Source organism: Polypterus senegalus, chromosome 1, assembly GCF_016835505.1.
Source record: "Polypterus senegalus isolate Bchr_013 chromosome 1, ASM1683550v1, whole genome shotgun sequence".
Classification (NCBI taxonomy): Eukaryota; Metazoa; Chordata; class Cladistia; order Polypteriformes; family Polypteridae; genus Polypterus; species Polypterus senegalus.
This window is the reverse complement of record NC_053154.1, coordinates 157,003,724-157,017,891: the sequence shown is the minus strand read 5'-3', so window position 1 is coordinate 157,017,891 and position 14,168 is coordinate 157,003,724. Positions and strand designations below refer to the sequence as shown.

General features: G+C 41.2%; 1 protein-coding gene across 1 annotated transcript in view; it reads left to right on the top strand.

Moving 5' to 3' along the window:
- The first annotated feature begins 10,880 nt into the window (after positions 1–10,880).
- Positions 10,881–14,168, top strand: part of klhl6 (kelch-like family member 6) — a 50,328-nt gene continuing 47,040 nt past the window's right edge. Inside the window, exon 1 of the mRNA XM_039760877.1 lies at positions 10,881–11,234. Coding sequence (XP_039616811.1) covers positions 10,975–11,234 — 260 coding nt within the window. The 5' untranslated portion in view covers positions 10,881–10,974. The remainder of the gene's footprint in view (positions 11,235–14,168) is intronic.

Below are 14,168 nucleotides of genomic sequence, written 5' to 3'. Positions count from 1 at the left end.
CTAGTATCAAGGAAAGCTACTTCAGTCACTACAAAACTACACATGCTCAGGTTTTAATAACTTGATACTATAAATTCTAAAAAAATGTATATTATACATTCGACTAATACATGTATTTATACTCTATTAACACAATGTTTTAATATGATTCATTGTTACAGATATATTTAACTCTAATGGCTTTGTCTTTGAGGAAGTAAACAAATTAAAATCTAAAATGTTGCAACTTTCAAAACATTTAACTACAGTTAATCCCCGAGCACACTTATTTGTTAAGCAATTTTCACTTTTTCTATCTTTTAACATTTTAATTAAAATGCTTTGATGTGGTAAACAAAGTCAATTTACTATGTGTTATGGTGTATAAAATCTACAAATTATTCTCTGTATTTTTATTATTATATTTTTCTCAATCCCAACAAGATGAATTCAGATGCAGAACACTTGTATAGGCATTATAATAAAAAAGGCATATCCTTGTCCCTTACATCTCACTTTTATAACAGTTGTTCACAGCATATAGTGCTAAAATGGTTTTACAGCCTGGGAAAGGAAGACTGAGCCGATATCTCAGGATTTTGATTACTTTATGGATGGACATCTGGGACAACAATTTGGTTTACGGCCTGGGAAAGCAGGACATAGCAATGTTTTAGGCAACATCAAAAAACTTTACTATCTGGGAAAAGATAGATTAAAGAGTTTGAGCAAAATTCATCCATCATATTGACAGCCAGCCAATCAGGTGCATGCAACCAAATGCAATCAAGTGTTGTGAAACCACACAATGACATTTTATAATAAAAAAACCTCATTTTGAAAGCAACGTCAGAAGAAGAGAAAGAGCGATGACAGAACAGCGACATCAAAGAGGAAAACAAAGACACATATGACCAGTTTTCATCCAACCATCAGCTAACAGCATTTTCATGAACATCAATTGCTAAATCAAATGCTTTGGAACATTCATCCTTGTCATCTGTAACTTTTCATAAGCTTTTTTTAAGACTATTTTATCCAGACTTTTCTATCAGTCCTCATCCATCCATCCATCTTTTTCCGCTTATCTGAGGTCGAGTCGCTGGGGCAGCAGCTTGAGCAGAGAGGCCCAGACTTCCCTCTCCCCAGCCACTTCTTCTAGCTCTTCCGGGAAAATCCCATAGTCCCTCCGGCGTGTCCTGGGTCTTCCCCGGGGCCTTCTCCCGGTTGGACGTGCCAGGAACACCTCACCAGTGGGGTCTGACTCTCGATGACCGAGCTTCTCACCCTACCTTTAAGGGAAAGCCCAGACACCCTGCAGAGGAAACTCATTTCAGCCACTTGTATTTGTGATCTCGTTCTTTCAGTCATTACCCATAGCTCATGACCATAGATGAGGGTAGGAACGTAGATCGACTGGTAAACTGAGAGCTTTGCCTTATGGCTCAGCTCCTTTTTCACCACAACAGACCGATGCAGAGTCCACATCACTACGGATGCCGCACCGATCCGCCTGTCAATCTCACGCTCCATTCTTCCCTCACTCGTGAACAAGACCCCAAGATACTTGAACTCCTCCACTTGGGGCAGGATCTTGCCTCCAACCCTGAGAGGCCACTCCACCCTTTTCCGGCTGAGAACCATGGCTCAGATTTGGAGGTGCTGATTCCCATCCCAGCTGCTTCACACTCAGCTGCGAACCAATTCAGAGAGAGCTGAAGATCACGGCCTGATGAAGCAAACAGGACAACATCATCTGCAAAAAGCAGTGACCCAATCCTGAGTCCACCAAACCGGACCCCTTCAACACCCCGGCTACGCCTAGAAATTCTAATTCTGTCCATAAAAGTTATGAACAGAATCGGTGACAAAGGGCAGCCCTGGTGGAGTCCAACTCTCACTGGAAACGGGTTCGACTTACTGCCGGCAATGCGGACCAAGCTCTGACACCGGCTGTACAGGGACCGAACAGCCCTTATCAGGGGGCCCGGTACCCCATAGTCCGGAGCATCCCCCACAGGATTCCCCAAGGGACACAGTCGAATGCCTTTTCCAAGTCCACAAAACACATGTATACTGGTTGGGCAAACTCCCTTGCACCCTCCAGGACTCTGCTAAGGAACCACACTGTTCCTCCTGAATCCGAGGTTCGACTCTCCAACAGACCCTCCTCTCCACAACCCCCGAATAGACTTTTCCAGGGAGGCTGAGGAGTGTGATCCCTCTGTACTTGGAACACACCCTCCAGTCCCACTTTTGAAAGAGGGGGACCACCACCCCGGTCTGCCAGTCCAGAGGCACTGTCCCCAATGTCCATGCGATGTTGCAGAGACGTGTCAACCAAGACAGTCATACAACATCCAGAGCCTTGAGGAACTCCGGGCATATCTCATCCACCCCCCGGGGCCCTGCCACCTCGGTGACCTCAGTCCCAGAGATGGGGGAGCCCACCTCTGAGTCTCCAGGCTCTGCTTCCTCATTGGAAGGCATGTTGGTGGGATTGAGGAGGTATTTGAAGTACTCCCCCCACCGACCCACAACGTCCCGAGTCGAGGTCAGCAGCGCACCATCCCAACCATATACGGTGTTGACACTGCACTGCTTCCTCCTCCTGAGACCCCGGACGGTGGACCAGAATCTCCTCGAAGCCACCTGAAAGTCGTTCTCCTTGGCCTCCCCAAACTCCTCTCATGCCCTAATTTTTGCTCACCGAAGCCGCATTCCGCTTGGCCTTTCGGTACCTATCAGCCCTATTTTCCATTATTCTTTGTTCCACTGGTATTATTATTATTATTCTTGTAATAAATACCATGCTGCTTTTAACTTTCTATGCTTTATCTTAATGTCTATAGAGTGATTGAAATAATAAGGTAGATTACTTTGAGCACCTGCTGCAGCTGGAGATTTGCCATTACCTCTGTGCTGCGAGGTTTATTAAGGCTGCAAGTGAGTGCTCCACTCAATAATAGGGAACTGTACGTAAAGTAAGGTATTCTTGGCTGATAAATGGCCTATAGTCAAGTGTGCTGAGCCTTTGTATGTTTAAATGTACTGTATTCTTTTAGACCAAAAAAAATTTTTAGATCTTAGATATCAATAAAATATCATATGTTGTTTGTGCCGATAATAAGTAAGTCTATTGAAGTGCTAAGTGACAAGTTGTGTTATTCCTAAAGCACTTGTGTGGTTTAAAGTGCTAAAGGTTAATCAGCGCGTGTGTGTCATTCATGGGGGCCTATACCTATGTATGTGTCTTAATCTTAAAGTGTAACAGTCGACCAACCCGATAATGAACTTGACGAGTAGACTTACCCTTGAGGAAACAGGTAAAGGGTAAGTAGAGGGAAATACTATGATAATACACAATGTTAGCACTCTTTATGTTTTTTTCTGCATCTCCTAGTCTTTCAACTTACAAATCAGTTTGCAGTGTACTGGTAGCATGAGCTGATAGTATGTTGCTGCACCCACCACATGATGAACCACCTGGATTGGGAGTCGAGTGCAGCAGGTGACACCCCAGCACCACAGTGGAATAGTGTGAGGTTTTTTTTTACAGTTGTTGGAGTGCCAATCCTGCCACAAACCCCCAAATTTCCCCTCTAAGTTGAAGGACCTGCTTGCAGGGTTGGATGCAGATTAACGCTATACCCAGGATGGAGCAGTATACTATTGTGTGATATTGCTCTGGTTTTAATTATCTAATAATGAATTCCCCATTTGGTGAGTGATGTCACTCATTGCAAAGGGCAAACACAGATAATAAGAAACAATATGGAATGATACTAAAGCAAGATGTCTTCAGCCCACAATGTGGGTTCTTTTGCTTTACAACTTATTGCAGTTCTTTAATTTCCTAATCATTACTGTACCTGCTGATGATTTGCTTTGACCTTGTAAATTTCTGTTGTGTCAAGTTCTGTTATTTTCTTAAAACTGTTATTATTCACCGTTGTTGCTGTTCATACATTTTATAAAAGAACGTCCTCACGTTCACACAAATGGCAGATACTCCATTGCTGTAGTCCAGATGAAAAATGGATATGAGAACTTTGCATATATTTTTTTGACTCACCCTTGCAAAAATAAAAATTCCTGTAGTAATACGGTATCAATATGGAATGTCCCCACTTAAGTTCTTATCTACACATAACATTTCAAAGGATACATTCTGCCTTCCTCTTTTAAGTGGATTTGTATGCCTTCCTAGTGCTTCTCTGGATTCCTGTGGCTATTCCATGAATGCTCCTACTTCTATTGTTCTCATTCTCATTTTAAAGGATTTATGCTCTTTGGAGGTCACCTTTTTTACATCATGTGTCCTGTACATGTGACTTTAGCCATTTGCTGTCTGAATTTTTAAGCATTAACTTTTCCCCAAGAAAACTTTTAGTGATGGCGCAGTGGGTAGCGCTGCTACCTCACAGTTAGGAGACCCAGGTTCGCTTCCCGGGTCCTCCCTGCGTGGATTTTGCATGTTGTCCCCGTGTCTGCGTGGGTTTCTTCTGGGTGCTCCAGTTTCTTCTCACAGTCCAAAGACATGCAGGTTAGGTGCATTGGCGATCCTAAATTGTCCCTGGTGTGTGCATGGTGTGTGAGTGTGTGTGCGTGTGTGTGTGTGTGTGTGTGCACCCTGCATGGCGTACTTCCAGGGACTTGTTTCCTGCCTTGCCCCCTATGTTGCCTGGGATTGGCCCCAGCAGACCCCCGTCACCCTGTAGTTATGATATAGCGGGTTGGATAATGGATGGATGGATGGATACTTTTAGTGAGACGATTACTTTTTACAAATTCCAGGCAGAATATTTACTTAAGAATTTTTTCATTTGCTGTGCTGTATTTCTCAACAGAAGGTGTACACCACTTCCAATATGAAAGATGACAAAGTAAATATTGTTACATGGGTATTCATCAGAATTTCATTAGTCTAGTGATATACTGTACATAAGGGTACTGTGTCACCAGCAGGAAGTTTTATGGATGTCCCTGTTCTCAGCCTAGCAAAAGAAATAAACTCAGACTGGCTTAACTCCATGTGAAAGTCACAAAAAAGAAATCTTAATGTTTTGTTATCCATGCAAATGACCCAGGAAGTGACTGAAAAATGGCATCTATCTCAGGTATACTAAGAGTCATCAGAAGATAAACCATTGACCACGTGCAACAGGAATTCCTGAATTTTTTGACATCTGTGAAAATGACCAGGATGTGTCTCAAAAAGGGGCATCTGTCTGAGACAGAGTAAGAGAGTCTTTTAAAAATGTAACCAATGACACTTTTGTTAGTTTCATAAAAGAAATATAAGGGTACATCACCGTTTTCCCATCTCCTTGGCAGTTTCTGAGTCTTCTTTTATGACAATATGGTGAGGAAAGCCTACCATTATCAAAAAGGTTTTATTTATAACAAACAACAAAGTAGTGGTGATCAAAGAGAGAGACTACTAAGTTTAAAAAGAAAAGAAAACAGAAAATAAAGCTTTCTGCCTGAAATATCCAACATGGCAAGCTCTGCCCTGAATGTCTTGCTTCTGTGCTCTTCCATTTAGTCTTTTATTTTTTTTTTGATGTCTGCATGGTGATTAAATCCTATCCTGTCCTAGGACTACTAAAAGATTATCAGAAAGTCTCCCTCATCTCCTAGTTTACCTGCATCCTTGAGTCACGTGTGGTCTTTAAAAAGCAAAACCTTTAAAAAATGTCTGCCTAACTTGTGGTCTTATTTATAAAATTTACCTTGGATTTGAGTGTGAAAGTATGTGTTCACCAAAAATTTGGAAAATGCGCACACACCCAAAAAAAACTGAATTATAAGACGTGGTGTATGCATATTTCTACACCATTAGGGTAATAAGTCATAATCATCTTGTAAAGGTGTGTATGTAAATGTGACTAGAACCTCACCCAGTTCCTACCAGGAAACAATCACATATGGACTACGCTAATCAACCTGGTACATATGCAGTCACGATGCTGCAGAACTTAATTCACCTGGGGCTTCATGTATAAAAGGTGCATACACACAAAAATATTACGTACAACCGTTTCCACACTCAAATCGCGATGTATAAAACCTAAACTTGGTGTAAAGCCATGCACATTTTCATGGTAGCTCATACCCTGGTGTACGTAAATTCTGTGCTGGGTTTTGCAGACTGGTGGCACCCAGTGTCAAAGCAGTGCTACTATTCCAGTGTGGTTTTCCTTTCTTTTTTAGATCCACATCCCTGGCACAACTTTATAAATACACTGAAATTAACCGCATATTGTTTATTAGTTTAATGCATCTGATTGTAATTAACCTGTAACAATATAATGGTCCACAGATAGGACAAACTATTCTAAATACAATAGCTGCTTTAACGTTGTTACTCACTGCTCCTTCTTCTTCTTTCAGCTGCTCCTGTTAAGGGTTGCCACAGCGGATCATCTTTTTCCATATTACTCTCACTGCACCACTCGGAGTATTTATATCACTATATCTGAGTGTGAATCACAGCAGCAGCTGATCGGAAAGAGAATTATTGGTATACAGCATCAAGCACATGCTGCCTCAGCCATGCTGCCTATTTTAACTGCTCTCATATGGCAAACACTTCAGAACCTTTACTCGTGGTTCAGAAACAGTTTCACCTCAAGAACTATAAACGCATTCAATCAGTCCATCAAGTGATCCTTGTAGAACTGTCTGTACTTATAAGTACAATCATCTCACTGTAAACTTGCACTACAGTTATAATATTGCACAACCTAAGGCACTTTATAAAGCACGCATTTACATATGATGATGATAGCATTTTTAAGATAAAATGCAGCAAAATAAAACTTTAACTTAATTTAAATAATCTATATTGTTAATAAACATACATGTGAGGACACAGTGTCGCAGCGCTAGCTAGGAGCTGGCGCTCCGTTCACGAATTGTCCCTGCCTTGCCCTGTATTCTTGCTGGAACTGGCACGACACTGGATGGATAGAATAATTTAACATGTTCTATGAAGATATTTCAATCTTCCTTAAATGTTTTGAAGAATCAGCGTTCAAAGCTTAAAGATGGCTTATCGTCTATTACAGAGCTGATTGTGTGGTGATTGGGTATTTGAAGAAAGAAAAGGAAGAACAGGAATTGGGGGTTTGTACATTTGAAAGAGACAGCACTGCTGCAATAAATTATTTCATCGAAGGTAGCAGATGGCGCAGCAAGCATCTTGCATGAGGCATGAACAATCACTGTGACACCATGATCCCATGTTTAATAACATGCTTTAATTCCTATCATCATGAAAATGATATCACATATACATCTTAGCATTTTAATTATTCAGAGAGCTGTAATATTATGAATGTAATGGATTCTGTGTCCTGTCGGAGGACAGTAAGCCTGTTTAAGAAGAAGCATGTAGTGATTCACACACATAGAGCACATAGAAGATCAAATACAAAACAAAGCATTTAATGTGCTACTTTAGTTATGATGGGATTTGAGAAACTAGTAAATTAAACGATTTTAAGATGAAGTTTATGATGTTCTACTTTAATGATAAAATAAACTATGTGATTAAAGTGAAATTTCGAGATTAAAGTTGACATTTTGTGCTTTTTTCCCACTGTGTGCCTATTTTTTTTTCTCTTTACCCTAATAAGCTTTCATATGACACTGTGTGACTTTATGAACTTGAGCTTTAAAATTTCTCAGACACTCTATGTCACTCAATCAACTTTCTTTTGTTGTTAGTACGTTAGTACGTTTTTCATTGCCTACACTTGGTATTCACTGAAACTCTTCTATTTCCCTCTGTGCTTTTGCCATTGCCTTTTCACAGAACACTGAGCTTAAGGACTATTTATATTGATTTGCATATATAAGTGGCGTAATTCTGGGAGGAGACGGGGCGGAACAGCTGACACATGCGCATGCGTTACTTTTCACGCTTATCGGGATTTATGTAGCGGAAGAAAATGAAATTTGGCGTTCTCACAGATTTATGCATCTGGATTTTTTGTGCGTAAGCACATTTCTGCTTTTGTGCGTACGCCATGTTAGAATGTGAATTCTATGCACGCCATTATCTATGAGGCCCCTGGAGTCCTATAGTGTGCTCCACAACTGAGCATGCAAGATCATGTGTGGCATTATAGTTCTTCTCCACTGTGTTCTGGGGGTTGAAGACACGAGCATTTGAGTGGGTATCCACTATTACCTGGCACAGATAATGACGTGATTGCTGTAATAAGGAATAGGACTATAATAAGCGCCATTTAAAGCACTAATTGGTTCAGCCGGTTACCTTACCAACAAGCAAGCAATACAGCACCATCTGCCAAAGCTATTTTACCTCTAAATAAATGAATCACAGATTAACCCAGGTCTCTGAGCCACCATGTTTTTTAGTCTCATTTTGGTATCACAGAAGGCTTGTGCATTAATGGAATGTAACTGCTTACAGTTAATAAAAGCAGCTTCATTCTCACTAGTTGACTTGATTGCAATTCGAGTGCAGTCAATTGATCTGATTATGTTAGGAAAACTTCACAGTGCTGCAAATTTCCTTTTGTATGTTGGCAAAATATTTTGTGTTTTATGCATATACACCCACACTATAACAAAACTGAATACAGCATCTCGATGGTCGGTTAATGGTTTCCCGCACATTGGGCATGATGGAGTGATGCTTGGCTGAGATAATCCTGACCTGTCTGCCATTAACCTGAGAAGTGACAACAGATAACCTACATAAGCTTATAAAAACCCAAAAATGTTCTTTAGTGCAAATACGCAGCACTGACTCTGAATTATGCAGTATTGTCTCTGAAATGTTTCATACACGTAGGTCAGAGTTGCTGTAAATGTACGTAAGATTTCCCATCAAGTTTTCTTTTATAAATCCCAACTTTTGCGTCATACATTTAGGGGCTCTTTTTGTGTGCACACAAGTTTTATAAATCCGACCCATAGTCTGCCATTTGGACACAAAAACCTCATCCATGCATATTGATATGAGAGGTCATGCGGTTTTGGTTTTACCCATACACAGCAATATGTACTCTGTGTATATGAAGTACATCAATATATTAAAATATAAGGAGCATGTGTACAGAAGTACTAATTTGAGAATTCCACACTGAAGTCTACAGACCTTATCCTTCAATTGAACTTTGTTTCACAATGTGTCATGTTTTATAGGACACAATACACACATTTATTTAACACAGAGGTAGTACAGGAAGAATGGATCCCATTTCTTCATGCATTGCCACGTGCCTTGATAAATGAGACAATGTTGGAGTACACAACGCGTTCCTCCTGGCAGAATCATATTATGTTCCATTTATTTCAATATACAAAGAAAAGCACACAGGCATTAGCGCAAAAAATAGCACCGAAGATTGGGACTCTTTAGGCTTTTGAATTGTTTTCCTGCTTCATGTCTCATCTTGAGTTTGTGTTAAACCTGAGTTTGTGTTAAGCTTAATTCATGTACAATACAATATACAATACAGTTTATTTTTGTATAGCCCAAAATCACACAGGAAGTGCCGCAATGGGCTTTAACAGGCCCTGCCTTTTGACAGCCCCCCAGCCTTGACTCTCTGAGAAGACAAGGAAAAACTCCCAAAAAAAACCTTGTAGGGATAAATGGAAGAAACCTCGGGAAAGGCAGTTCAAAGAGAGACCCCTTTCCAGGTAGGTTGGGCGTGCAGTGGGTGTCAAAAGTAGGGGGTCAATACAATACAATACACAGAACAGAACAATTCCTTAATACAGCATAATAATAAAAATTTTAGAAGTACGGTTTAACAGTAGATGATATGACATAATTAGGTTTGGATATTTCTAGAGTCCTGGAGACCTCATCCATCTAGCTGCCTCCCCATTTGGCCATGCCACGGCTAAAACGTTGCTCTGATGAAAGGACCCCTCTTTCCCATGATTCCTGTGATCCTCCATCAGGGATGACTTTACCATAGGCAGGCAAACAACTTGGCAGGTGGGCCGTGGCACCAATTGCCACCACATTTGGGTACCGAGAAAAGAAACAGAATAGGTGAGGGTTAGTATTCAGTTATAATGTAAGATGAGGTTCTAGTTTAAATTGTACATACACAATTTTTTATGTTTTTACTGCTTGAAATGAATGATTTATAATTTATTATTCACATATGACAGGAAGACTCTATGTTCAGCAGCCATTACTCAAGTGTTCTAATGGAAAACTCTCTTAGCTCATACTTAATTAATCAATTTTAAATGTAAATTGGTGATTAGAGAAACTTTTGTATTTGTGTGAGCACAGCTGAAGACTGTTCTATTAATAAAGTTATACTGGAATTTAAAGTTGGGCAAAACGAAACAACTTTCTGAAGAAACATTACTCTCTTGTTGTCCTGTGAAAAAAAGTTATTCCATGTGACAGATTGCCAAGATATGGAAGATTTTATATAAAGTGTCCAGTACTGCCTTGAGAGGAGAGGACAAACTAGATCTAACCAGGATTGAAAAAGAAGAAGAAGGTCCAGAACCACAACTGTGCATGAGGATAAAAACATCTGTCCTGTTCTTCCTGGTTCATATTGAATCTACTTTTCAAATTTAAAACCAACTAAAATGTGCTTCAATGACAAAACCCTGATCACGTTAGGTTTAATTAGCTAAGGCAGCTATAGAGGTGTTCAATATGTGAAGTACAAGCAGATATTCTCTCAATTTACTTGTCACATAAACCAACGGTATTTAAAATTTAATTTGCTTTAATATTCTTAATGAAACAACACAAATGCCTTACATAGGCTACTACACTTTATTGATACTGTGAAAGTGAATAACTTCCTGTTTTTGCACCTGCTAGTTCTAGATAAGAATGTATAATTCAACAGGAAATGCACACAGCCACTGGTATCTGACTTCATAGGAAAAGAAACAGCAAAAAACACCAGAAGGAAACCAATGTAATATGTTATGTGCCGTTAATGGTCTTGCTAGGCAGAGCAACACATTATGGAGGGGGCTTTAGAAAATAGCACAGATACGCCTGTGATCTCTCAGAGCAATGGTGCACCCAGAGAAATGATCGACATGGTGGAGCTTTCTAACGATGACAACACAAAATTTGATGACACTGGCTTCTCCTTCCAGCTGCAAACTGCAATGGATAATCTCAGACTGGAAAATTCTCTAACAGACGTAACGCTGTATGTTGAAGGCAGGGAATTTCCTTGTCACAGAGTGGTCTTAGCAGCTGCAAGTAATTATTTCAGGTGAGAAATACCATCAATTTTATTCATGCAAACCTACTTATATAAACTAGAGTAGACATCTGCTTCCACACAATGGGGAGGGTTAAGTCAGGAAAGGCATCTGGATTAAAATTTTGCCAAATCAATATGCGGACAACAATACAAATTTCCATACTGGATCGGTCGAGCCCCGGGTTAACAACGACCGCCACCAGTACTGTTAGGCAACAGAGTGCTGGTGGAAATTGGGCTGCTGTTGGCCGAAGAGGGGGGGAGATGTGTCCGGAGGCAGGAGGAGAGGAGGAAGGTAAAGAGAGTGGAACTGAGGGTAGGAACTTTGAATGTTGACAGTATGACCGGCAAGGGGAGAGAGTTAGCCAATATGATGGATAGAAGGAAGGTTTATATATTATGCATGCAAGAGACTAAATGGAAGGGCAGTAAGGCCAGGTGGAGCATAGGTGGATTCAAATTGTTCTATCATTGTGTGGATAGGAGGAGAAATGGAGTAAAGGTTATTCTGAAGGAACAGTATGTGAAGAGTGTTTTGGAGGTGAAAAGAGTGTCAGACAGAGTAATGATTATGAAGTTGGAAATTAGAGGTGTGATGATGAATGTTGTTAGTGCATATGCACCGCAAGTTGGGTGTGCAATGGATGAGAAAGAAGATTTTTGGAGTGATAAACAGTGTATCCAAGTGACAGAAAGTGGTGATTGGAGTGGATTTCCAAGGGAACAGTGGAGACAAGTAGGTGATGGGTAGGTATGATGTCAAGGAGAGGAATGAAGGTCAGAGGATGGTGGATTTTGCCAAAAGGATGGACATGGCTGTAGTGAATACATATTTTAAAAAGAGGGAGGAACATAGGGTGACGTACAAGAGTGGAGGAAAAGGCACACAGGTAGATTACATACTATGCAGAAGAGTCAATATGAAGGAGATTGAAGGCTGCAAAGTAGAAGCAGGAGAAAGTGTAGTTAAACAGCATAGGATGATGGTCAGTAGGATGACGTTGGAGATCAAGAAGAGGAAGTGAGTGAGGGCAGGCCAAGGATCAAATGGTGGAAGTTGAAAAAGGAAGACTGCAAGGTTGAGTTTAGGGAGAAGGTGAGCCAGGCACTGGGTGGCAGTGAAGAATTAACAGACAGTTGGGAAACTACAGCAGATGTAGTAAGGGTGACAGCAAGAAGGGTGCTTGGTGTGACATCTGGACAGAGGAAGGAGGAAAAGGAAACCTGGCGGTGGAATGAGGATATACAGGAGAGTATACAGAGGAAGAGGATGGCAAAGAAGAAGTGGGATAGTCAGAGAGATGCAGAAAGTATACAAGTGTATAAGGCGATAAGGCGCAAGGTGAAGAGAGAGGTGGCGAAGGCTAAATAAAAAGCGTATGTTGAGTTGTATGAGAGATTGGACACTAATGAGGGAGAAAAGGACCTGTACTGATTGGCTAGACAGAGAGACCGAGCTGGGAAAGATGTGCAGCAGGTTAGGGTAATAAAGGATAAAGATGGAAATGCACTCACAAGCGAGGAGAGTGTGTTGAGCAGATGGAAAGAGTACTTTGAAAAGCTTATGAATGAAAAGAATGAGAGAGAGAAGAGGTTGGATGATGTGGAGATAGTGAATCAGGAAGTGAAACGGATTACCAAGGAGGAAATAAGGACGGCTATGGAGAGGATGAAGAATGGAAAGCCGTTGGTCCAGATGGCATACCTGTGGAAGCATAGAGGTGTTTAGGAGAGATGGCAGTGGAGTTTTTCACCAGATTGTTTAATGGAATCTTGGAAAGTGAGAGGATGCCTGAGGAGCGGAGAAGAAGTGTACTGGTGCCGATATTTAAGAATAAGGGGGATGTGCAGGACTATAGTAACTACATGGGGATAAAATTGATGAGCCACAACATGAAGTTATGAGAAAGAGTAGTAGAAGCTAGGCTAAGAAGTGAGGTGATGGTTAGTGAGCAGCAGTATGGTTTCATGCCAAGAAAGAGCACCACAGATGTGATGTTTGCTCTGAGGGTGTTGATGGAGAAGTATAGAGAAGGCCAGAAGGAGTTGCATTGCGTCTTTGTGGACCTGGAGAAAGCATATGACAGGGTGCCTCGAGAGGAGTTGTGGTATTGTATGAGGAAGTCGGGAGTGGCAGAAAAGTATGTAAGAGTTGTACAGGATATGTATGAGGGAAGTGCAACTGTGGTGAGGTCTGCGGTAGGAGTGACGGATGCATTCAATGTGGAGGTGGGATTACATCAAGGATTGGCTCTGAGCCCTTTCTTATTTGCAATGGTGATGGACAGGTTGACAAACAAGATTAGACAGGAGTTTCCATGGACTATGATGTTTGCTGATGACATTGTTATCTGTAGCGATAGTAGTGAGCAGGTTAAGGAGACCCTGGAGAGGTGGAGATATGCTCTAGAGAGGAGAGGAATGAAGGTCAGTAGGAACAAGAGAGAATACATGTGTGTAAATGAGAGGGCGGTCAGTGGAATGGTGAGGATGCAAGGAGTAGAGTTGGGGAAGGTGGATGAGTTTAAATACTTGGGATCAACAGTACAGAGTAATGGGGATTGTGGAAGAGAGGTAAAAAAGAGAGTGCAGACAGGGTGGAATGGGTGGAGAAGAGTGTCAGGAGTGATTTGTGACAGACGGATATCAGCAAGAGTTACAAGGAAGGTCTACAGGATGGTAGTGAGACCAGCTATATTATATGGGTTGGAGACGGTGGCACTGACCAGAAAGCAGGAGACAGAGCTGGAGGTGGCAGAGTTAAAGATGCTGAGATTTGCATTGGGGGTGATGAGGATGGATAGGATTAGAAATGAGCACATTAGCGGGTCAGCTAAGTGGAAGGAGCAAAAGGAAACCTGGTGGTGGAATAAGGAAATACAGGAGAGTATACAGAGGAAGAGGATGGCAAAGAAAAAGTGGGATAGTCAGAGAGATGCAGAA